Genomic DNA, 26,175 nt, shown 5'->3' with positions numbered 1-26,175 from the left:
AGCAGCTTTTTCTTCTGTAATTGTCTTTCAGTTTACTGATTTTTGTGAGCATATTTTTGTACACTCCAATGTAAATATATCTGCTGTGAACTTGTTCCACTGAGTTGTTTTTAATGAAAAATAAAAACATTACAGAAAATATATATATGTGTGTGTGTGTGTGTATCTGCAAATATATCTGTGCATGTGAAAAATCTAAAGATGTTTTTAGGATTTGAACTATTTCAGTATTATGGTAAAGCTTACTAAAGATTAGAGAGCTTTTCATTATTCACAACAGTGTGTAGCTGGTTAGAGAGAAATCTGGTAATATGAATGAAAATGTTTGGTTGCAATGCTTTATTTTGCAGGATATATGAAGTATTTTGCAGTTTGGGTTTGTGGTTTTGTGAATTGTATTTAGTATTTTGATAAAACCAGTCTAGTTTACAAAATTGTGTTTTAGCAATTGGAAAAAACTACAATGACTTTAAAATTTATATTTTGTTTGGATTTATTGAAAATCTTTGAAGTCAAGTTGAGGGAATTAAAGGGAGCAGTGTTTTCTGTTTACTCCATCAGTGTGTAGTGTTTCACTGTGGTGTAGAAAAATCTGTTCACTGATATAAACGTGTGTGTAGAGTTTGGATGAATAAACAGAATTTTAACAGAAGCTGAAAGTGTGAAACATTCAGTATGATGTGTGAGAGGTTTAATCAGCTGTGTGTGAAGTTTAAAAAAGGGACAAAAGGTTTCTGGATCTCAGAGACTGTAAAAGACTAAAATACACTAAATTCCTCTTTATAGCACATTTATTTCAGACATATTTCAAATATAACAATTAAACTTTGGCCGTTTTCAAATTTTTCATCAATAGATCAACACAAACATATAAAGTATAGATAAATCATATTTATTAATATTAAACATATATATATATATATATATATATATATATATATATATATATATATATATATATATATAAAAAAAACACTCAACAACTTTACAGAAACTATTAATGGAAGTCAATAAACCCAAAATAATAAACAATTAATCTCTAATAAAAGGGACAATCACACATAATATCATTCAAAAAGAAGAATCAATCAGTAATCAGAACATCAGAATTAATTATTAGTAATATTTTATATTGAAATTGTAGATTATTAAAGATGTAGTTGAAAGAAGTGTGATTTTTATTCTAGAAAACCTTTTACACACACACACACACACACACACTATTCTATATCACACAGATGCACTGAGGCACCCATATAAACATGAAACCCAGCATAGAGCGGTTCAGAGAATGTGGTGTAGAATGTGTGTAGGTGTGTTAGTGTTTGGGTGTGTGAGGGTGTGTGTGAGGGTGTGTGTGAGGAGGGTGTGTGTGAGGGTGTGTGTGAGGAGTGTGTGTGTGTATGAGAGGAGATGGTGTAGAAGGACAGAGTGCCGGCGGGACAGTCCACATACACTCCTACTCTGTTAGAGGGAGAGGGAGGAGGAGGGAGATCAGTTCTGTTATTATTGTGATAAACAGAGTAACTGTTATTATCGATCATCAGCCTCCAGGACTTTTCATTCCCTCCAAACAGAGAGTCTGAACCGTCTCCTTTCCTGCTGATGGTTTTATAACTCAGAGCTACAGCAGCTAATGCTCCTCTGCTCCACTCAGCCTCCCAGTAACAGCGTCCAGTAACTCTCTCTCTACTCAGAACCTGATCCCACACATCAAATCTCTCTGGATGATCAGGATACGACTGATACTCTCCACTCTTCACCCTCCTGTTCTCTTCACTCAGAGAGAGGAGTCTGCTCGCTGTGTTTGGATCCAGTGTGAGATCACAGCCGTCTGAACACAAGAACACACATTAGAGAGAGTGTGTGTGTGTGTGTGTGTATGTTTATGTGTATTTGAGTGTGTGTGTGTGTATGTTTATGTGTTTTTTAGTTTGTGTGTGTGTGTGAATAGAGGTGTGTGTGTGTATTTGAGTGTGTGTGTTTGTGTGTGTGTATGTTTATGTGTATTTGAGTGTGCGTGTGTGTGTTTGTTTGTAAGTGTGTAACTGTGTGTGGATGTGTGTAAGTGTGTATTTGAGTGTGTGTGTGTGTATGTTTGTGTTTTTTAGTGTGTGTAAGTGTGTGAATAGAGGTGTGTGTGTATTTGAGTGTGTGTGTGTGTGTGTATGTCTGTGTGTTTATATGAGTGTGTAAATGTGTGTGTGTGTGTGTGTACTTACATTTTTTAAATCCTGATTTCATCCAGGTTTCACCTGCATATTCCATCCTATCACACACACACACACACACACACACACACACACACACACACACACAGTGTGAATTTTTTACATTGTGTTTCTAAACTCAATCAATCACAAAACATTTTCCCACACTTTATTTTACACACATTTTATTTTTCTGTTTCTCTGATTTTCCCTGTTTCATTTTCTTTCTTTCTTTCTCTTTCTCTTTTCAACCCACTTTTTTCCCCTTTCTCTGTTTCTCTTTATTCCTGTTTCTTTCAATGTTTTTCTCTTTCCCTGTTTCTGTCATTTTTCCCCATTTCTCTTTTACTTTTTTTGTAACTTTTCTGTAATTCTTTTGAATAATATTTATTCTGCATTTATTTTTTTCTACAAATTTCATGAAGCAGCTTTACAGAGATAGGGGTCCAAGTCTGTTTTGCTAATATTTTTGTTGCCAAATCTACAATAAGTAAACATTAAACAAGAATGAAGGTCATGGGAGGACACCACGGAGGAAACCACTGCTGTCCAAAATAAAAAACAAACTAAAAACACTGCTGCATGTGTGGAGTTTTTAAAAGAGCACCTGGATGTTTCACAGCACTACTGGCAAAATATTCTGTGGACAGATAAAAAAAACTGTTTGGAAAAAAAACCTCCCAAGTTTATCAAGTTGTGACTTAGATGAGGATCAGAACACATTTAATTACCAATGTATGCAGTGTGTAAACCCAAATATGTATTACATTTCGTCATGGGACATCACTGAATATATGACACTGTAATACAATGTAAAGTAGTCAGTGTACAGCAGTGTTAATTTCATTGACAAATAATTTTTGGCATAGTTTTCGTCAACAAAGCTTTTATTCAAGACGGAAACGAGACGATAACTAAATATAAACAGCATTAAAAAAATATAAACGAGACGAAATGAACTGACGTTTTTTTGTCAACGAATAAAAAAGAGAAGAAAATGTTTGGCAGGGACGAAATCCAATCAGAACTGATTTAGTTTTGTGAAAGGTTGGGACCAGTTAGAAAGAGATCCAATCACTACTACTTTAGCGGAGGTGGAGAGGCGGGACTAGCGGGGTAATCATCCAATCAGTACCGGTCTCACTTGCAGCAGAGCGCAGATACAAAACCCGGGAGGACAGACTCGCCTAAACTGTCGTTATTTACGGGGCTTGACTGAAGTTAACTCGACAGCGTCAGCAGAGAGAAAGAGGAGAGATCATATATTTCTCCTTTAACGTCGTGGAAAAACAAGACAACGTGTAAAAAACGTGTGGAGCGACTCCATCTCCGGTAAAAATACCACAAATCTTTCAGCTTCTGCAGAAAAGAGTCACACAGATCTCCATGCAGAGATCAGAGTTTTAATGCTGATGTTATTTCATGAGCTGATGGTGTGTTTAACTCGGCTGTGCACTAAAACACTGCTGTTCTGTAAAGTTAATGTTTCTGATACAGGATCAGATCATCTGCTTAGTCCCATAGTAGAAAAAAACATATAGCTAATGTTACAGCAGGAACAGGTCAGAAAGGAAAAAGATGTAGCGAAAATATAACAATAAAATAAGTGAATCTATGAACCCAAAAGTCTGTGTAAAGTTCCTTACAGCACTTTCTCACCAGTTTCTCATGAAGTCTCTCAGTACATCCTGAGAGCATCTCTACAGGACAGTGTGTGAATGTGTGTTTTTGACCTCATTTACAGGTGCTGGTCAACGAATTAGAATAATTTGAAATAGTGCAATCATGAAATTCTTTGAATGCATTTTTTGTGCAGAAAGCAAATCAGGTGTTCACCGCACCTGTCCTACTCGTTAGACTAATCACAGAACTCGTTACCTGGAAAAAAATTTGCTCAGCTGAGCTTTCCAAAAGGCCCATTTAGGCCATTTAACTGTGACACTGTTGTTTTATTGAATTAGAATAATGGAGAAACCGTTTCATTGAATTAGAATAATTTTTATTATAATTACAATCATCACTTTCTAAGTATTTTGTGGCTGCCCCCTTGGCTTGTATGACTGCCTGAAGTCTCCGCGGCATCGATTTGACCAGCTTGTCGCAAGTTTCCGCACTCACAGCTTCCCAGGCAGTGGCGATGTTCTGCTTCAGTTGGTCCAGCGTAGTAGGCTTTCTGTCGCGAATTTTCCGCTTGACGATGGCCCAAAGGTTTTCAATGACATTGAGGTCAGGCGAGTTGGCCGGCCATGCCAAAACTTCAAGCTGTTTTTTAGTGAACCAATCTTTGGTCGACTTTGCCGCATGAGCCGGTGCAAGATCCTGTTGAAATATGAAGTCTTCTTCGCCGAACTGTTCCTCAACAGTCGGAATCAGGAACGTTTCCAGAACATCTTGATATACGGCAGCATTGACAGTCTTCTTGAGGAAGCAGAGTTTCCCTACACCTCGAGCGGACATGCATCCCCAGACCATAACGCTCTGGGGAAACTTGACGGATCTTTTCACGCACTCGTGGTTGTAGGTTTCGCCACCACGACGCCAGACACGAGGACCTTGGTCACCGAAGGAGATGCAGAAGCGTGATTCGTCACTGAAGACCACACTTTCTGCCAGTCTTCAGCAGTCCACTCGCCGTGTTTTTTGGCCCACTTCAGCCGTTTCTCCATTTGTTTCTTGTTCAGCATCGGTTTTACTGCTGGAACGCGAGATTTGAAGCCGAGTTCGCGCAGACGACGGTAAGTGGTTGATCTGGAGACGTCAGCGCCGGTCTGCTTGTTCCACAAGTCGGTGAGCTCGGAAGTGGACTTGAACCGGTTGCTGACTGCGATCTTTCTCAGCTGCTTGTTGTCGCGAGCAGAAGTTTTTCGGACGCCGGAACAGTCGGTGCGCTTGCTGCAGTTTTTCTTGAGAGCTTTGCAGACGGAAGACTGGCTGATGCCGAGCTGCTCAGCAATTTTAGTTTGGGTCAAGCCTTGTTGGCGAAGGGCTTGAATTTGAGCCACTATTCCGGTTGAGAGGTCGCGCTGCTTACCCATGATTGATTTTACAACTTAGAAATTCTACTCAACCCTGACTTTATACTGCACAGTGAACACTCTTCACAGAAAACAAAAATTCGAGCATTTATTCTAATTCAATGAAACGGTTTCTCCATTATTCTAATTCAATAAAACAACAGTGTCACAGTTAAATGGCCTAAATGGGCCTTTTGGAAAGCTCAGCTGAGCAAATTTTTTTCCAGGTAACGAGTTCTGTGATTAGTCTAACGAGTAGGACAGGTGCGGTGAACACCTGATTTGCTTTCTGCACAAAAAATGCATTCAAAGAATTTCATGATTGCACTATTTCAAATTATTCTAATTCGTTGACCAGCACCTGTATAGGCTGTAGCTACAGTAGGTGTGCTGGGTTAGTGATGGAGATAAAACTAGATCCTTTAAAAGCTGTTTTTCAAACTATAATTTAACAATTGTTTTATGACCTGATTTCTAGAACAAAATTTTTAATGTAAAATATTTGTAGTCACCTACAATAATACTATACATTAAATCATATATAAATAAAAATATATTTCACATTCAAACATTAACAATATCACACAACTGGTTATTAAATGTTTAATATTTTTTTTATGTGTACTTAATAATTAAAGGGAACTGATGAAAAACTCTTTAGAACCCTAAAGATGCTACACTGAACTACAAGCTCATTCTCTACCTTACACTCAGTTAGCAATTCCAAAACACATTTTTAGTCAAACTCTAAACACAGTTTCTAAACAGCAGTTCTAAACAGCACATTTCTCTCTCGAATATCTTTATAGTCTTGAGATTTTATTGTACCCTGCACAGATGCAGCAAAGCAGACCCAGAACATAACAGAGCCTCCACCATGTTTCACAGTAGGGACAGGGTTCTTTTCTTTTCTTACATCTGTAAATATAGAGCTGATGTGCCTTGGCAAAAAGTTTCCTTTTGTCTTATCTATCAAAAGGACATTCAATTAGTGGACACACCTTGATTTAACATGTCCCTTTGGTTACATTATTTTCAGGGGTACCATCATTTTTGTCCAGGCCTGTTTAATGAGTTTATTTTTTTAAATAATTCTGTTGAAGCATGGTTTAAAATCAATGTCAGATTTTCATTTGTTCATTTTCATTTGTTCACGTTATTTTTGTGACCATTGTGGTTGTTTTCTTTCATTAACCGAGGGGTACCAACCATTTTGTCCATTTGTCATTTTTTTTTTCAGTTGTCAGGATGATGGTGAGAGAGTCCAGTCTAATCTGAATGCTATACTGTAACAAGAATTCAACACTGTGTCACAACTGCACTATGAATATGAGCAGGAATGCTGTGCTCTCCTCTCACTAATACTGTAATCCACTGTCCTGTGCAGCACGATACTGAGTACTGTAGATCTATTTCACACTGTTCTACAGTACTGCACTGATTTATAGAGAGTGATGGAAATGTATTAACTGCAGTTAAAGACAAATTCTTTTACACTGACAAAACATTAACCCTGCCTAAACAAGCCCACATAACCATCATCAAGTAGGTCTGCGTGATGTTTAAAAGTTTTACCAGTTCGATACTTTGAATTTGGTACCGTTACCCAAACAATACTTTTGTTCGGTATCTTTTTCTAAATTCTAACCAAAAATACAAAAAGAGATAATTATTCTCACAAAATTATTATTTATATGTAACTGTATTTATTAAACAGCCGACACAAGTAATCTTATTCTAATGCGGTCATCATGAGAGGCTACAATACTTGTGGATCTTGTTGGAACAAAAACAGTTAGCATGTTTATTTGTGACGCTTTATTAAAAACAAAAATAACAGCGTCACTTTAACTACAAATATTTTCCCTAAGCTTATTTCTGGGTGCATTTCATTTTTAAAAAATTCTTTCAAGAAATATCATTATTAGATCAGGCAATATTAAATAATATTTATATTAATGGTGTCAATCACTTTTCTGTATTATAGTGAAGGGGACAGTAATAATAGTGTAGTGTGGTTTAGGTTAGGAAGACTAGATACTTTTTACTAGGGATGCAACGGTTCTCGGTATTTTATCGAATCGTTCGGTTCGATACACCCGGATGGACCATGGTATTTCGGTGCACGCTGTAACAGAGCGAACAAACGCTCTGGTACTGAATGGCCAGGGGGAGGTGCTGCTGTTGGGGACAGCGGTTGGTGGTAGCAGTGACCAACCAATGGTAAGAATAAATGTTCCTTTTTATAATAGATATTGTGATTTTAATTTATCTGTGCCTTTTTTTCTATTTAATATTGTGTGGTAGGCCCCTGGGGTTAGGGGCGTGACCACTGTGACCCGGAAGGAGGAAGCACACAGAGATACACAGACACGGGGATTAAATGAACTCAAAGCATACCTTTATTGGCTTTTAACGCCCTCCACCACACCCAAAATAACTTAAACAAACATACTATGGCCCGACGGGGCTCTAGAGTCTGTAGAATTACTCCGTTTTACTTTAACGGCTAGATACGAGTCCGTGCAGCCTCAGCCCTCAGCTCCCCCGTCAAAGAGAGTCCTTAAATGATGGCTGAGGCTGAGTATATATGCCTGTCTCAACTGGCGGCTTAATCAGCCCTCATGCGGGCCAGCTGAGACAGGCATGGCTTTGCGCTCTGGCTTGGGGCGGACCCACAACTCCCCCGCCTCCTCACGCCACAATTGGCTCTGCAAGTGTGAGTAGGAGCACCGTGTTGATTTGAAATAGAAAGGGCTAAAAACGTGCTGCATGTTGGAGCTAGATAATAGTGCACGTTCTGCCCGAGCCTGACCCAACCCGACCCATAAACTGTCATTATGATCCAGAGCCCGACCTGCCCTATAAACTGTCTGTTTTCAGGCTGTTTGAATGAGTGAAATCTGTTCAGAATGATGTTAATGAACACTGCAACACTAAAGAAGAAATATTATTTAATAAAAACAGCTAAACACAGCGCTGCAAGTCCAGCGCGGACAAGCTCACGTGCGCCCAGATCTGCGTGGTTATAACATTCTAGCTGGTGAATTTTTTAAACAGTTTGATTTGTTACTTAAGGTTATAATGTTTTGAATGTTTCATTATAGTTCATTTTATTTTGTGTTCACTTTTTCTCCTCCAATTCAGTTAGTTTTAATTCGTTTTTCAAGGGTGGGTTTGTTAGTTGTCTTTTTTATTGTCACTATGCTTATTTTAGTGTCATACAGCGAAATATATAAAATTCTACAATTATTGTACAGATGCCTGGGTAATTATGAGGGTCAAACAAATCTACATTATAAAGGCTGGTGTCTGTGATTCCAGATTTCAAGGAAATAAACTAGACTTTTAGTTTTCTAATTATATCTTTGAGGTCCTGTTCAGTAATTACGGTTTACACAGAATAGACAAAACACAATTAAGGAAGTGTCAGACCTGCAATAAAGGGTTTTACACAGTACTGTTCCTTTAATCTCCATGCAAAATTCTGAAGTCAGTCAGGAATGTCCTTTCTGTGAGAAAAACAGTGTTTTATGCTTTTACGTACACTTTAGGCTGCATCACCTTTTTGTTTTTATGTCTCTTAATCAGCTTTTTGCTGGTAAATCCAGGATTTTAATGGATTGGAATTGGAGACTTTTACAGCAGTGTGATGCTGAGGAGAGGCGGTGTGCTCAGTTTTAGAGGATGATTTCTGTTTTGCACCTGAATTACAATAGTTTAAAGAAACTATTTACTGTTATTTATTTATTTACTTGTTTATTTATTTGTAGTTATTATGTGATTATTTTGCTTTTAAATAATGATTCTATTGGCTGAGATGGCCTAAAGTAATGTTTTAGTTACAATAAAGTGATTTTAAAGTCTCTCTCACCCTCTGTTTCTCTGGTTGGGGGGGGATATACTGGCTGTGGTAAAGGAATGCCTGGTCAGAAAGAGACTTTTTTATTTAAATGTGTTCTGATTGGGGCTGGGTTCACCTAAAGCATGGTTGTTAAACTTGTGCACATCAGGCCGGTGTAGCTGCAGGTTTTCATTCCAGCCAATCAGAAGCTCATGTGATCAGCTGTTTGAAGAATCACCAGGTGATTAAACCAGTGAAATCAGGGGAGCTGCTGGTTGTTTAGAACGAAACTCCAGCCAAACACTGCCAGCTGTGTCTCTCCCGCCCTAAAGACTCTTAGCACAGAGATCACTGTTAAATAAACACTCTCTCTAACATTTAAAGGGGACATGAAACATTTCAGTTTGTACAAGTTTTCTGAGGGATTAAATATAATGGAATTTATTTGGGGGGGAATTTTTTATATAAAATGTTTACACACTAAATTATAATATATTTATGTTTGTTACGTTTGAGCTAGGGCGCCGCCATGTTGCCCGTGCAGCACTGGTGACGTCACGAGGTTGGTTGGTTTAAGATCCCAGGCATATAGCTAGAGGAAAAGTGCTTCTTGTTTGTGGAGATTATGGATGAAGACGAAGCTGAACTAGGCTAACATGGAGCATTTACTCAGAGATCTTTCCTGTATAAACCTGAGCAGGACTTTTCAGATGCTTTTCTGAGAGAGAGACGTTTTGGGAGTGTTTATTCTCTCTCTACGTGGAGCCGTGCAGAAACCCTGCAGCCCATCAACAGCAGGTACTGCCATCCCGTTAACCAGCTAGTTTATATACATTTAGCTATTTAACATGTAAAGTCCATTAAGACTGAATGAAACAAACATGATTTAAGTGGATATTGAAACACCCAGGCGCTGTTTGGTTGATAAACCGTTCAGTTTAGAAGTTAGAAAGTTTACTGGGTAGCTTCATCTAGTTAGCGTTAGTTAGTTAGCGTTGGCTAGCTATGGTGAGATAGCTAGATAAGTAGCTAACGCTAGCTATGTTATCTTTAAATTGACTTTCGGTAACGGTACCTCTCGCTGCTCTGCTGGGTGAGCGCGTTGTTTGGCTGGTTCCGTGCGGCTCACAGCTGCTGCTCTCATAGTAACGTTACACTCAGTCGGACAGTCTGTACATTCCAGCTGATCAGAGTCAAACCCCTCTCCTTCACATAGTCCTGGTCTAGAAAGTGCTCGCTCCTAACCCCTAGCATTGCAGCTAACCGGAGGATTCTCACGCTTCAGCGCTGCGAGTCCCCGCTGAAGAACAGCTGTCAGAGGCGAGGTATGAAAGTGAAAGTAAATATTTCTCATTCCTCACGCTATTAAATTTCACTACTCCCAGTATTACTACACCCAGGGGCAATACAAAAGTGCCCCCCCGCTCTGCATTGAGTTTTGGTTTGGATTTTATTATCTATTGAGGAATTAATTTACGGTAGACTCATAGATTATAGTAGTGAGGCATTCGAGAACCAACCTCGTGACGTCACTTTCAGCGCTGGGACAAGATGGCGCTGCCCTTACTTAAAAAATGACATTTAGATTGCTCATTATTTTAATTCCGCTTCACTGACAACTGTTAAACTTATCAGATTTGTTAGAGTGAAAATACATCTTGTGAATTATACTAAATACTTGAAGTGTTTCATGTCCTCTTTAAAAGATGATCTTAATCTACAAAGCTTTTAGGATAACGGGTCCAGATCAGTGGCTACTCAGCTCTGTGATCTGCCCACTGTTACTCCCAGCATGACCTTCACTGCAGTGTTATTGGGAAATATTAAACCAGTACAGACAGATGGGATATATCATCATGTTTCCTGTGTGAACCGGATACAAATCAGATCTTTTCTTTATATGGGGAACAGATTTGTTACCTACCTATTGAATGCCGGAAAAGGACCAAGAGACATGGACCGCACTACTACAACTGCTCGACTCTGACCTCGCTACTTTAAAGTCCATTGATTTAAGCTAGTGATTATTTTTTTCATTAGTTATATATTCATTATATTATTTTAAAATAAAGTTAAAGTTATACCAGGGTCTCTAGTCTCTCTGTAAGTTGTAAATGTGTATATTGGCATTGGCAGATATATGAAGGTGTGATAATGGATATCATCACTGGGCTAGAATTACCACATCGGTGAAACCTAAATAGCGTTTCTGCAATGTTTGTAAACTTCGTGATCTCCATCAGGGTAGATCAGCTATAATCCACAGCAGACAGAAGTACGCAAACTGTATATGAAGTGTTCCTTCATGTGACAGTTGAGGAATGCCCACACCTGTATAAGTTGTGAGGTGTTATCTTGTGAGTAAAGTTAAACACTGGGAAGAAGGTTTATGGAAAGGGTTTAAATAAGACCTGATAGTGGATGCCAGATAGATGGGGTCACGTGCTGTAACACATATTTTTAAATATTTTCTAATCAAGTAAATTTACTAAAAGCCAACCGTTTAAACCAATAATTTTTTTTATATTTATTTATTGATTTAATTAATTTTTATTTTATTTAGGTTCTTAAACAAATCATTAGGGTCTTCCAGATGATTCATATTTTTACTCAAATTAAAACAGTAACAGAACATAAATGTGAACCACAGATATTATGTACTATAATGTATTGGTATATATGCTATTACAGCAGAGCAGATGCTTTATTAAATGTGATCTATAATCTGTAAAGCTTTATTAAGTACAGTAACAGCAGATGACTACAGATTACAGTCGTTTAAAATAATCAACAAAGCGGAACATACCTGAGAGTCTCCAGGCTGCAGTGTGGATCCTCCAGTCGAGCAGAGAGCAGATTCACTCCTGACTCTCCTGGGTGGTTGTAGGTCAGATCCAGTTCTTTCAGGTGTGATGGATTTAAATTTAGAGCTGAAGCCAGAGAAGAACATCCTTCCTCTGTGACCAAACATCCAGACAATCTGCAGAGAGGAGAGAAAGAGACAAAGTGATAGATCTAAACAGAGTAAAACACCACCAAACACTCAGAACTGCTCAGCCACCTGGATGCTGCACTGCCTACAGGACTGTCCCTAATGCAGTATCTCATCCAATTAAAGCAACAATTGTCAGTCGAGGACAAAAATCTGATACCCTGCTCTTCTTTCAGAAATTAGTTAATTTATATTTTTAAAAATATATATATAATATAATATCCCAAATGGACATAAAACATTTTTTTTTATAATAGGTACACATTTCTCCTGGTTTAGGACCATTCGTCTTCTGTGAGCTACTCCAGGTCTGTCCATTTTGAAGGGTGCCTTTTCCCAACTGTAGTTCTGAGAGCTCTTTACAGGCATTTCATAGAATTTACATTTGGATCCTTATTTTTTTTGTGTGTGTCAACCTCATCCATTTGCAGAGTCAGAGAGCCAGCTGCAGACCAGCAGTTTAAAGTCTTTCCGTAGTTTAAGAAAAGCTAACGTTAACTTTTTTTTCTTAACTCAAGAGTTACTAAAGCCTGCTAGAGGAATTATAGTCTCAGATTACCATTTACCAGTATTTTATTCACTTTTTCAAAACTCTAAATACAACACACCTACCTCACACAATTAATAAAATATTTTACTTCTGGTTAACTGGTTGGCCCACTTTTAGCACCAATAACTGAAATCAAGCTTTGCAGTAACTTGCAATGAGTCTTTCACAGAGCTGTGAAATTTTGACTCCACAATTACATAATTGTTGTAATTTCACCACAGATTTTTTACAGTATAAACCACCTTTTTAAGGTGCCTCTCAATAGGATTCATGACTTTGTAATGGTCACTCCAAAGTCTTCACTTTATTTTTCTTCAGTCATTCTGAGGTTAATTTCAGAGGTCAAGAACAGACGACCGGATGTTCTCCTTCAGGACTTTTTGGTAGACAGAGGAATCCATGGTTCATGGTCATTTATCACAGCAAGACGTCCAGGTCCAATAATCGCACTACCAACTGTAAACAACTGTAATGTTCCTTGTACAAATTAGAACATTAGTTGTCTATTAGCTATTAACATTAGTTGAAAATCTTTTTCATGTCTGTAAACAGTAATTGTAAAAATGTTGAATCGAATCAGAAATTGGATTTTGGAGCTTGTGAACCAGAATCTAATCGATTCTGTAATTCAGTTGCCATTAAGATCATGAAAAACAGATAATTCTGGAAAAAAATTGGTTACAAATTTATAAATGATTATGGAATAGTTTCACAGAACTATCACCTGAGAATCTCCAGTTTACAGTGTGAACTCTTCAACCCAGCAGAGAGCAGCTCGACTCCTGAATCCTGAAGGTCATTGTTAGTGAGGTCCAGCTCTTTCAGGGAGGAGTTTTCTGACTGTAAAACGGATCCCAAATACTCACAAGACTGTTCTCCAAGATTACATAAAGCCAGTCTGAAAGAAAAGAGAAAGAAAGTCAGTATCTCTTACAAAATACTAAAAGTGAAATGTCTTAAAGAAATAAAAAGAAATCAGCAATGTTATTGGGTGATGTAACTAAAATGACACTTCTTTCATATTTTAATTGCAATAAAGTAGTTGGAGTAAGAAACAGAAGTCTCCCATACAGTGATTTTAGTGAGCTTCAGTAAACTGCTACTATATTCAGCTACAGATGTAATCAGTAATCAGAGATAGATCTGTCTAGTAGATCTGTTTCAGTAATCGGAGTGAGTTGTCTTCTCTGTTTTAGTCAGATGTATCTTTCAAATATGATGGAAATGTCTTCACGAGTGGTCCAATATTCTAGTTTGATATGTTTTCACTAAAGCTACCAATACCAACCACTACACTGCACTACACTAGGCTTTATTTGTATACTAGAGGTTTATAACCCAGCAAAAACCTTTTACATAACAAAAATAGCTACATTATTTTACTCAGATACTGCTCATGGATTAGCAAATGGGGTGGATAACTTCATGTAAAAATAAAATAACATACGGGACTGAATAATAAAAGTATTATTGCAATGTAGATATGAGAGAAATTATGCTGGCTGTTTGTGTGTTTTGCTAGCGGCAAACTCCGCTCTGAAATAAAAGGAACAAATCTTCAGTAGAAAATAAAGTCAGAAGTTACCCATTCTTTCACTAATGTTTGTGGAGGCAGTATACATTCATAGGTGCTTGGTTTTATACACATGTGGCCATGGAAGTGATTGAAAACCATTACTTCAATGACTTGGATGGGTGAGCGGATAATTTTGGTAACATAGTGTATTAATTCCAAAGTCAGCACAGTGTATACCAGGATTGAGCTTTATGGAGATTCAGATTTTATTTTCCAGCAGGACTTGGCACCTGCCTACACTGCCAAAAATATCAATATCTGGTTTATTTTTAAATATATTCCAGTTTAATTGTGTAATTTTACTGCTAATATACACTGATTAAAGGTATGTGTGTTTAGTGTAAAGCACAACCCTGTCCTCCGCTGGTAAAATCTGATAATATTTCAACACACTAAATGTCTTGTACATAAGATTAAAATATACTACCACATCTAAAAATAACAACATTCACTCAATTGGTATGTTTGGGAGTAGGACTAGATAATAAGGCCAAAATCTGTCACAATACATTCTTTAACTCGGTCAATACAATATAATTCTGATATTGATATAAACAGTATAAAAGCCACTGACTGTGGTGTACGTAACCATGCATTGACGTTGTCAAGCTACAGAAGCTAATGGTGTTCTGCCCTTTCTGCGTGATTTAAATACAGTCAGGGCTGGACTGATAATCGGGTGTTTGCACGGTGGGCTGACAGTCCTCAGGGGCCGATGCTGTTGGATTTTTTTTTCTTTTTCTAAGAGACTGGCCCACAATTTAGAGGGGGCGGCCCATTGGCTCATCTTCAAAATAGACAGTGGACTGGACCAATCAGGATATAGGACGAAAGCAGCCCCACCCTCTCTCCACGTGGTCCACTGAACTCCCACTACGTTCAGTGTTGAGCGCGTATATTAAAGGAGAGGCAGTGTAGAGAAACAGAAGCTGCAAAAATAGTTGTGCGGAGAAGTTACGCACAAAGAAATTCTCTGTAGCTGCTACAAAATGTGCAAAAATCACAGACATGTTCGCTGCTGTAGCCTCCGCTCTGTCCTCCGTAGAAGAAGACAGAGGCAGCAGACAGGGAGATGCAGGCTTGTGACGGAGAAACCGAGGGACAGACTGAGCAGGAATGTGTAAGCAGGTAGTAACGTTAGTAAAGTCAGGACAACACAGGGACTTTGAAGTGATGGAGGTAACGTTAGCTCTATTACATGAAAATAATGAGCAAAGGCTGATAAAGTAGCAAACGATCAAGACTGGGAAGTGTTAGATGAGCAGCAAGTGTATATTTTAGGCTACATCATTTTATTTTAGATATTTAGGTTAAAGCTGTGTTAAAAGGCTGCATAGTTTGAGTTTGAAGCCTCTATGCTGTGTTTTAAAAAGCACTAAAACAAGTGAAATAAAAGATTTTAAAAATGATAAATGATCAGTTCAATAAAAATGATATACGATCAATTGAATTACGCAGAGCAGACAAAAATGGTGGAGTTAACAACAGACAAAACAAAACTTCTTATATTTAACATGTTGATACATTATGTTTCTCTGTAACCCCACATATAAAAATTACAAGTTGGTTGTGCTCCGCTAATTATGAGGGGCCGGTCTAAACCAAAAATGCCAGGGCCGATTTTTTTTTTCTCTACAGGGCTAGATCCATTTTCCAGGAGGTTTTGATAGCTTGATGCATTTTTATTTCACCCAAAAAATGACAAAGAATTTATAGGAGACAGTCCGGAGATCGGACACTACTAAAATATTTTTTAATTCTAAATAAATTTAAAAAGCACATCACTGTCCTCTGCTGAAACCCCAAGCAGTTTAAAAAAAACAACACTTCTTCAGTCCAGAATGAGTAAATGATACTGATCTTTCCATTCAGAAATCACCTGACAGAAAGCTCACCTGAGTATCTCCAGATTACAGTTTGAACTCCTCAGTCCATCAGAGATTAGCTTCACTTCTGAATCCTGCAGCTTAGTGTTACTGAGATCCAGTTCTTTCAGTGGTGAGTTTACTGATTTCAGAGCTGAGCAGAGAGTTTCACAGGAATCCACGACGAGTTTACAACCAGGTAATCTAAATGACAAAAACAAACAGAATTAAAACACAGAGAATATCAAATTCACACTCACAGATTTCAGAAAACTCCACCTCACTCCAACTTCAAAATGTGCTCAAAATAGGAGGAACACTTTGGATCATGGAAAGGGGACAAGAAGTAATAAATGTAAAAAAGCACAAATAGAAAGTAATATAGCAGAATCACTCTGGAAATTGTCAAGTTTTAGGGTTTGGGAATTTTTACAGTTTTACAGCAGTTTCAGTTTTTCTTCTGAGTGAGCAGATAATGTCATAGGGGAAGCAATCTTGTCTCTCTATTGCGATCCACTTAGGATGTACATATGTGTGTTCTAACCATATACTGATAAATCGAAGAACACAAGCAGAGTGATAAAACAAGCAAGTGGGGAGGGCCAACTCACCCTGAACCTTTGATTTACAAAATTGTTTTTTGTTGATACAATTAACTTTATAATCCCATATGAATGGAAGGATAATTGAGTCCAGACCCTTAAAAAGCCTTTGGGAGAAAGATAGGAATATTCTGAAATAAATAGAGCATTTGTGGCAAGAATACCTTGTCAACCATTGAGATTTCCAAAATTGAATGTTACCTTGTAATTTGATCAAGAGAGGGAGAAAGTTAGCTTTAAATAGAGATTTATAATGTTTCGTGATGACTATCCCCAAGTATGTAAATCTTTTCAACGTTATCTTAAAAGGGAAGCGTTAAACATCTGAGATACTGTTTAATCTGATTGGCATCAGTTCGCTTTTAGACCAATTTATTCTGTAGCCAGAAAACTGACCAAAATTTTAAGTTAGTTCGAGAATAACCGGAATTGAAGACTGTGGATTGCAAAACGAAGAGAAGGATATCATTCCATAACCCTGAACATTAGTATTACAACAAATGGCCTGGGCTAGAGGTTCTAGAGCCAAAGAAAACAACATGGGTGAGAGAGCACTCCCCTGTCTCGTGCCTCTGTGTAGATGAATTAGGGAAGACAATTTTTTATTAGTGATTATTTTAGCCGATGGGTTATGATACAGGATCCTTATCCAGGATTCAAATTCATCACCCAATTTAAATTTATTTTAAACTGCAAAAAAGTATGACCACTCTAACTGAGCAAAGGCCTTTTCTGCATCCAAAGAGATAACAACTAAAATCATCCTTATCACCGCATAGGGAATAGATTATATTAAAAAGGCGCTGCAGATTATAAAAAGAGTATCTATTTGGGATGAATCCTGTCTGTTTGGAACTAACAATTTGGCCTATTAACTGATTAAGCCTAATTGCCAGGGTTTTAGTTAATATATCTTTTATCATAATTCAGGAGCGAAATTGGTCTATAGCTACTCACCTCAGTAGCATATTTTCCTTTTTTAGGGAGCACCGTAATTATGGAGTGTGGGAGATAAGCCATTTTCCTTCGCTTATAAATACATCTTAAGTAAATAAGGAGCAAGAATGTAAATAAATATTGAGTAAAACTCACTTGGATAGCCATCTGGGCCTGGGCCTTTACCTTTGTTTAGCGCTTTAATAGACTCTTGTATCACTTGAACTGATGGGTCTGCATTAAGGGAATCTTGGTCCTCCTGAGTTAGAGTTGGCAGTTCACAGTTCTGTAAGAATTTATGAGTATCTAGATCCTCTGCCCCAGAGGAGTAAAGATAGGAGTAAAGATATTCGTAAAACCGTTTAAATCTCTGTTTAATATCGGAGTAATATGTTCACCACATTCTGCCTTGACCCTATAAATTGTACGGTCACTTTCCATCTTTTCCAAGTTGCCTAGCCAGGAGTTTATGAGTTTTTTTTTTTTTTTTACCAAATTCAAATTACTGTTGTCAAGTACACAAAACACTTTTGATAACTCTCTCTGACATTAGCTGGTTATATATTTAAAACGTAAAGCTAAATGTTCTTATAGGTCTCCACACAGGGGTTGACTATGTTGGATTTGTCTAATTCTGGACTTGTCTTTTCTGACATTCCAACTCCAATACCTCAGCTCTGCGATTTTTTCTTTTTGTTGACTGGAAAGATATAATACATCCTCTAAGGTAGGCCTTCATTGAGTCCCAAAAGATGGATGGAGAGGTACCAGGTTTGTCATTCATTTCAAAGAAAAAAATAATTTGTGAACATACGATTTTGCAAAATTCTGGATCTTTCAGCAACTGGGGATCCAGTCTCCATACTCAATTTGGTTGTTCCAAATCATTCAAATTTAGGGTCAAAGAAACAGGGCTATGATCTGATAAATTTTTTTTATGATATTTCATATTACTAATTACTAAAGTAGTCAATTCGTGAATATACATCGTGAACAGAATATGCTGTACTCTTATGGCAGGGGTCACTAATAGGCGGACCGCGGTCCGGGTCCCGACCCAGACGTTGTCCAATGCGGACCCAAACCGATAAACTACAGAGAAGGATTTAATTTTGACAGTGTTCCTTTAAAGCGGCGTAACTTTTCTTGTTCACACTGTAGCGACGCGGCATCGCTCCCAATTGCTTTCTCCACCTTTCTCTCACTGCTTTGGGGCGTGTCGCCTGAAAGAGCAAGCAGTTTATCTGCCACAAGCAAAAGTATGTAGAGTTGTAGTTCAGTGCTGTGAATGAACGAGACGCTGTTCTTTTTTTATCGCCCGGTGAACCCTGCTAAAACATCCAGTTCAGGACCAGCTGGTCCTCCGTCTCTGTTATCTTACAAAGGGGATCTTAAAGCACAAAAAAAGCCTAAAAAAAGCTGTAATCAGCCGCTCCTCTGTTTTCTCACTCTGTAATTCAGCCTGTGGTGTGTGTAATATTTAAACTTTCTGCTGCTTGCTTCACCTCGTTTGCCCTACTGCCGGCGCTCTCCATAGAAAATAGTGGGAGGAGGCACAAAAAACGCATTGCGACGCTGCAGTGTTTTGCGGCACAGTAAACGCACAGACCAATCACGTGTGTGTGCCAATCAGATCTGTGTAGACCACTGCCCCAGCTAGTGAATTGGGACGCGGCCAGGAAAAAACACCTTTATAAAGAGATAGGGAGCCCGAGAACTGGCGGAAAACCGAGAACGGGCGGAAACTAAAGACATGCCGAGCGCGACAGAGAGACAGGGGAGAAATTTTATTATTTTTATATATATTTTTTCATCATAGTTCAAACAACCTCATGGGTCAGATGTATCATACATTTTATGTGTATATATATAAACAGGTTATAGCACTGAATCATAACACAAGTTAACACTGGCGATGGCTCGAAATTTTCACCAACTGGACCGGACTGAATTCTAATTAAATACCCGTCTTAGGGTTAAAAACCCTCCAAACATGAACTAAATTAGAGTTTTTCGTAAGTTTTTTTTTGTGTAAACTTGGGCTTGATGGTGTAATTTTAACGGAAGATGAACGATCCAGATGTGTATCTAACACGGTATTTAATTTAAATTTCCAACCCCTTTATATACATGTATGATTTGAAAGGAGATGAAGCTGACGTGAGGCGCTGGAATAAAGAATGTATGATAAATTGGATATAAGATGTTTTTACTTTATTGTAAACATCTCAGCTTGGCTGTAAGGATTTCTGAATTATAACTTAATTTGCTGAGTGTAAAAGAGCGTTTTCACACGTGTAGTTGGTTTTTATGGTCCGGATCAGTTGATGAGTTTGTTTATTTGGAGCGTTTTTCCCTCTGTTTGGTTTGGTTTCACACAAGCGTAAACCAAAAGGCACCAAAATGTGCACCAATAAACCACACAAGCAGATTAACTTCTCTGATCCCCTACGCTTTAAACAAATGTTTTCACTGGGACGTGCAGCACAGGGTCACGTGCCTAACAGCAGTAAACGTTGCATATACCGCATGTGTAAACAGCAGTACCAGAGACAGCGTTTGTTTATGGAAATATATATTCATGGTTGTTCTGGCCAATTTATCAGATTAAACTGTACCTAATCAACAGTTTAGCTCAACTAAAAAGTAGTATATTTGATAGCTGGGTCGGACTGAGACCAGATCAAGTTCTCACCACAAGCAAACAGCTTCAGAAAAAAAAATGCACATTGGGCGGGGGGCAAATTACGACGGTGGCGTAATTAATTTGTTGGAAACAAATGATGCGTTACTAATTCCAAAATAATTGTGTGCGTTAATGCTTTAATATTGACAGCCCTATAAAATATACTAGCATATCTAAAAATACCAACATTCACTCAAGTTTCATAGGAATCCATGTTGATTTTACAACCAGATAGTCTACAAGACAAAGAAAAAACTATTAAAATACAGAGATATGTGTGAATACTTAATGTACAGTATATCCCCTTGCTCTGCTGAGAGTCCAACCATTATTTAAAATAGTGACTGGTGACCTTGCTTTAATTCATAATGGGTACATTTGACTTATATTCAGAGATCACCTGAGAGAAATCTCACCTGAGTATCTCCAGTTTACAGTTTGAACTCTTCAGCCCATCAGAGATTAGCTCCACTTCTGACTCCTGCAGCTCAGTCTTACTGAGATCCAGTTCTTTCAGTGGTGAGTTTACTGATTTCAGAGCAGTGCAGAGAGTTTCATAGGAGGCCAGGATGAGTTTACATCCAGGTAATCTATAAGATACAGAAAAACAATTAAAACAGAGTTCACACAGTTACCAGGAGACACCGCATGATTTCTTTGTCCAACTTTGTACTACGGAAAAGGAGCAGGAAATGATGAATGTAAATAACGAATCAGGCACTGACTTTACCAGGCTACAGAAGCTGGTGGTGTCTGCTCAGCTTGAATGCAGTGAACTGACAACAGAGTCCTGCAATTGTTTAATGTACCTTCAATTACCAAAAAATTACAATTTACACTAGACAGTTAGATGTGCCAGATTTTTTTTTTAGGAGATCCAAGCCTACTCAAATATTAAACTGAGATTATTAAATATATATATATATTTTTACCGTATATTTATTTAAGGATTACTAAGCAAAATAAAACTAGATGTCCTTTATTATTCGTTGTCATTATTTAACTTGTATGGTTGTACTCATTAATACTATCTGACCTGAGGACTCTTATTCTAAAATGTGTATGAGGGATACTAGGTGGAAAAAAGAAAGTGAGAGAGAGAGTGAGATCCTTCATTCACTCCTCCCCCTTCCTCTTCTGGTGTAAACAACCCGTAAAGAGATCAGAAGGGAAAGCCTTGCACAGACAGTTAGCTACAATGCTAACAGCTGGTCTCAACAGACTTAAAGTTGTTAGTGGTGATGCTATCAGCCAGCCTCCGGAGTGTTGGAGTGGTTAGCAAAGATGCTAAAAACCGGACTCTAAAGGCTTGGAGCAGGTTAGCTGCTTTTCTGAGCTGCATTACTCACTAATACTTTATCACATCTCAACTGTACTGCTCTGGTTAGATCGAGTAAGTCTTACCATATGATATTATATGCATATTATATCCTCAGATTAGTGGCATGTAAAACAGATCACTATTGGTGATAAATATTTTCTATTGCAATTTATATTAATACACAATTATTGTTCAGCCCTACTTCAGTGACAACAAATTACGACAATTACTATCCACAGTTTTCATGATAATTTATAGTTTTAACTGTGTAATACCTTCTCCACTGCAGCTCAGTGTTAGAGAATCAATTTACAGAGTCAATGTAAATGATAAAAACATTTAACAGTTATTTATCATCTGTTTCAGACATGTTTTTATTTATACATAGCTCCCAGTTGTTTTAACAGCATAAACTTATACAAGCACCAGTATACTGCCATGAGCTCCCAATATCCACACACTACTAACTTACCATTATAAACCGATATTGCTATCAGAATCTGCTAAAAACACCAATACACAGTTTACAGCTATATGTGTGTATTTAGTGTACAATACACCCCAGTGCTCTATTGCTCTGCTGAACATTATTCAAAATTGTGAGAGGTGAAGCTGCTTCAATGCAGAGTGGGGTAATTTTTCCATTCAGGAATCACCTAACAGAAAGCTTACCTGAGTATCTCCACTTTATAGTATTTCTTCAGTCCATCAGAGATTAACTTCACTCCTGAATCCTGCAGCTCAGTGTTACTGAGGTCCAGTTCCTTCACTGCTGATTTTATTGACTTCAGAGTAGAGCAGAGAGTTTCATAGGAATTCATGTTGATTTTACATCCAAATAGTCTACAAGACAAAGAAAAAAGTATTAAAATACAGAGCTATGTGTGTGTCTTTAACATAGAATATATCCCCATGCTCTGCGGAGAGCTCGAGAATTATTTATAATCGTGACTGGTGACCCTGCTTCAATCTATGATAGGTAAATTGTACTGATTTTTCTATTCAGAGATCACCTGACAGAAATCTCACCTGAGTATCTCCAGTTTACAGTTTGAACTCTTGAGCCCATCAGAGATTAGCTCCACTTCTGACTCCTGCAGCTCAGTCTTACTGAGATCCAGTTCTTTCAGTGGTGAGTTTACTGATTTCAGAGCAGTGCAGAGAGTTTCACAGGAATTCATGGTGAGTTTACAGCCAGGTAATCTATAAGACAAAAACAAACTATTAAAAAACAGAGAATATCTAATTCATACTCACAGTTATCAGTAATTATAAGACACTGAGTTATTTCAGAAAACTCCATCACTTTAAAAAGTGTTAGAAAATGGACAGCGACATTCAAACACAGTTGTCTACAAACTGAGGTCTATATTAGAGAATTCACAACACACACTAACAGCTCATACACCACAACTAAAACCTGATCTGTGGGGTCCTGAAGGAAAAAAAAAGTGAAAACAGAAACTAGGAAGTGGTCCTAATATTGTGAATATGGTTACTGTCCAATGAAAAACAAATGTCTTCAAAACAGCAACTTTACAGAAGAGAGAAAAAACATCTAAACTTTCAATGGAAGTCCATGTAAAAATGGTTTATTTTAGGTGAAGTATTTTTGAAGAATTTCTATTGGTCCATTCACCAAGAAATCTTGGCACAGTGTAAGGGACAGTTTGTCTGTTCAAATTATGTAGTAAAATTTAAAATTTACATAAATGGAGATACTTGTTTTTCATGGAGATGCTGTTTTTTTGGTGCTGTATTTTCTAATGCACTGAGCCATTTACGTTACAGTGCCACTTCTCCACTGTTGCCACAAATTTAAGTCAACACTTGTCAGAAAGTTGTTATTTCAATAAGACACACCAGAATGTTGCTGAGAGCTGGAGAAAGTGTTAGGAGAGATACAGTAAGTAACATGGTTGGGGACAGCCACTGATCTTCCCAGGGAGCTCAGATGATGTCTGATGTTAATTTAAATTTCCAACCCCTTTATATACATGTATGATTTGAAAGGAGATGAAGCTGACGTGAGGCGCTGGAATAAAGAATGTATGATAAATTGGATATAAGATGTTTTTACTTTATTGTAAACATCTCAGCTTGGCTGTAAGGATTTCTGAATTATAACTTAATTTGCTGAGTGTAAAAGAGCGTTTTCACACGTGTAGTTGGTTTTTATGGTCCGGATCAGTTGATGAGTTTGTTTATTTGGAGCGTTTTTCCCTCTGTTTGGTTTGGTTTCACACCAAAAGGCACCAAAATGTGCACCAATAAACCACACAAGCAGATTAACTTCTCTGATCCCCTACGCTTTAAACAAATGTTTTCACTGGGATGTGCAGCACAGGGTCACGTGCCTAACAGCAGTGAAAGTTGCATATACCGCATGTGTAAACAGCAGTACCAGAGACAGCGTTTGTTTATGGCAGTATATATTCATGGTTGTTCTGGCCAATTTATCAGATTGAACTGTGCCTAATCAACAGTTTAGCTCAACTAAAAAGTAGTATATTTGAAAGCTGGGTCGGACTGAGACCAGATCAAGTTCTCACCACAAGCAAACAGCTTCAGAAAAAAAAATGCACATTGGGCGGGGGCAAATTACGACGGTGGCGTAATTAATTTGTTGGAAACAAATGATGCGTTACTAATTCCAAAGTAATTGTGTGCGTTAATGCTTTAATATTGACAGCCCTATAAAATATACTAGCATATCTAAAAATACCAACATTCACTCAAGTTTCATAGGAATCCATGTTGATTTTACAACCAGATAGTCTACAAGACAAAGAAAAAACTATTAAAATACAGAGATATGTGTGAATACTTAATGTACAGTATATCCCCTTGCTCTGCTGAGAGTCCAACCATTATTTAAAATAGTGACTGGTGACCTTGCTTTAATTCATAATGGGTACATTTGACTTCTATTCAGAATTCACCTGACACAAATCTCACCTGAGTATCTCCATTTTACAGTTTGAACTCTTCAGCCCATCAGAGATTAGCTCCACTTCTGACTCCTGCAGCTCAGTGTTACTGAGATCCAGTTCTTTCAGTGGTGAGTTTACTGATTTCAGAGCAGTGCAGAGAGTTTCATAGGAGGCCAGGATGAGTTTACATCCAGGTAATCTATAAGATACAGAAAAACAATTAAAACAGAGTTCACACAGTTACCAGGAGACACCGCATGATTTCTTTGTCCAACTTTGTACTACGGAAAAGGAGCAGGAAATGATGAATGTAAATAACGAATCAGGCACTGACTTTACCAGGCTACAGAAGCTGGTGGTGTCTGCTCAGCTTGAATGCAGTGAACTGACAACAGAGTCCTGCAATTGTTTAATGTACCTTCAATTACCAAAAAATTACAATTTACACTAGACAGTTAGATGTGCCAGATTTTTTTTTTAGGAGATCCAAGCCTACTCAAATATTAAACTGAGATTATTAAATATATATATATATTTTTACCGTATATTTATTTAAGGATTACTAAGCAAAATAAAACTAGATGTCCTTTATTATTCGTTGTCATTATTTAACTTGTATGGTTGTACTCATTAATACTATCTGACCTGAGGACTCTTATTCTAAAATGTGTATGAGGGATACTAGGTGGAAAAAAGAAAGTGAGAGAGAGAGTGAGATCCTTCATTCACTCCTTCCCCTTCCTCTTCTGGTGTAAACAACCCGTAAAGAGATCAGAAGGGAAAGCCTTGTACAGACAGTTAGCTACAATGCTAACAGCTGGTCTCAACAGACTTAAAGTTGTTAGTGGTGATGCTATCAGCCAGCCTCCGGAGTGTTGGAGTGGTTAGCAAAGATGCTAAAAACCGGACTCTAAAGGCTTGGAGCAGGTTAGCTGTTTTTCTGAGCTGCATTACTCACTAATACTTTATCACAGCTCAACTGTACTGCTCTGGTTAGATCGAGTAAGTCTTACCATATGATATTATATGCATATTATATCCTCAGATTAGTGGCATGTAAAACAGATCACTATTGGTGATAAATATTTTCTATTGCAATTTATATTAATACACAATTATTGTTCAGCCCTACTTCAGTGACAACAAATTACGACAATTACTATCCACAGTTTTCATGATAATTTATAGTTTTAACTGTGTAATACCTTCTCCACTGCAGCTCAGTGTTAGAGAATCAATTTACAGAGTCAATGTAAATAATGAAAAAACATTTAACAGTTATTTATCATCTGTTAAGACATGTTTTTATTTATACATAGCTCCCAGTTGTTTTAACAGCATAAACTTATACAAGCACCAGTATACTGCCATGAGCTCCCAATATCCACACACTATTAACTTACCATTATAAACCAATATTGCTATCAGAATCTGCTAAAAACACCAATACACAGTTTACAGCTATATGTGTGTATTTAGTGTACAATACACCCCAGTGCTCTATTGCTCTGCTGAACATTATTCAAAATTGTGAGAGGTGAAGCTGCTTCAATGCAGAGTGGGGTGATTTTTCCATTCAGGAATCACCTAACAGAAAGCTTACCTGAGTATCTCCACTTTATAGTATTTCTTCTGTCCATCAGAGA

The 26,175-nt window shown here is 37.7% G+C and overlaps 1 protein-coding gene across 6 annotated transcripts in view; it reads right to left on the bottom strand.

Moving 5' to 3' along the window:
- The window catches only part of LOC111190302 (uncharacterized), a 492,977-nt gene that overhangs the window by 133,198 nt on the left and 333,604 nt on the right, over positions 1-26,175 (bottom strand). For all 6 annotated transcript variants that reach the window (XM_049469796.1, XM_049469797.1, XM_049469798.1 and 3 more), the window contains one exon: positions 13,335-13,508. In XM_049469796.1, the coding sequence (XP_049325753.1) occupies positions 13,335-13,508 (174 nt within the window). The remainder of the gene's footprint in view (positions 1-13,334; positions 13,509-26,175) is intronic.

Source organism: Astyanax mexicanus, chromosome 21 (assembly GCF_023375975.1).
Source record: "Astyanax mexicanus isolate ESR-SI-001 chromosome 21, AstMex3_surface, whole genome shotgun sequence".
Classification (NCBI taxonomy): Eukaryota; Metazoa; Chordata; class Actinopteri; order Characiformes; family Acestrorhamphidae; genus Astyanax; species Astyanax mexicanus.
Note: the sequence above shows the minus strand (reverse complement) of the source record. Positions and strands in the feature narration are given on the sequence as shown.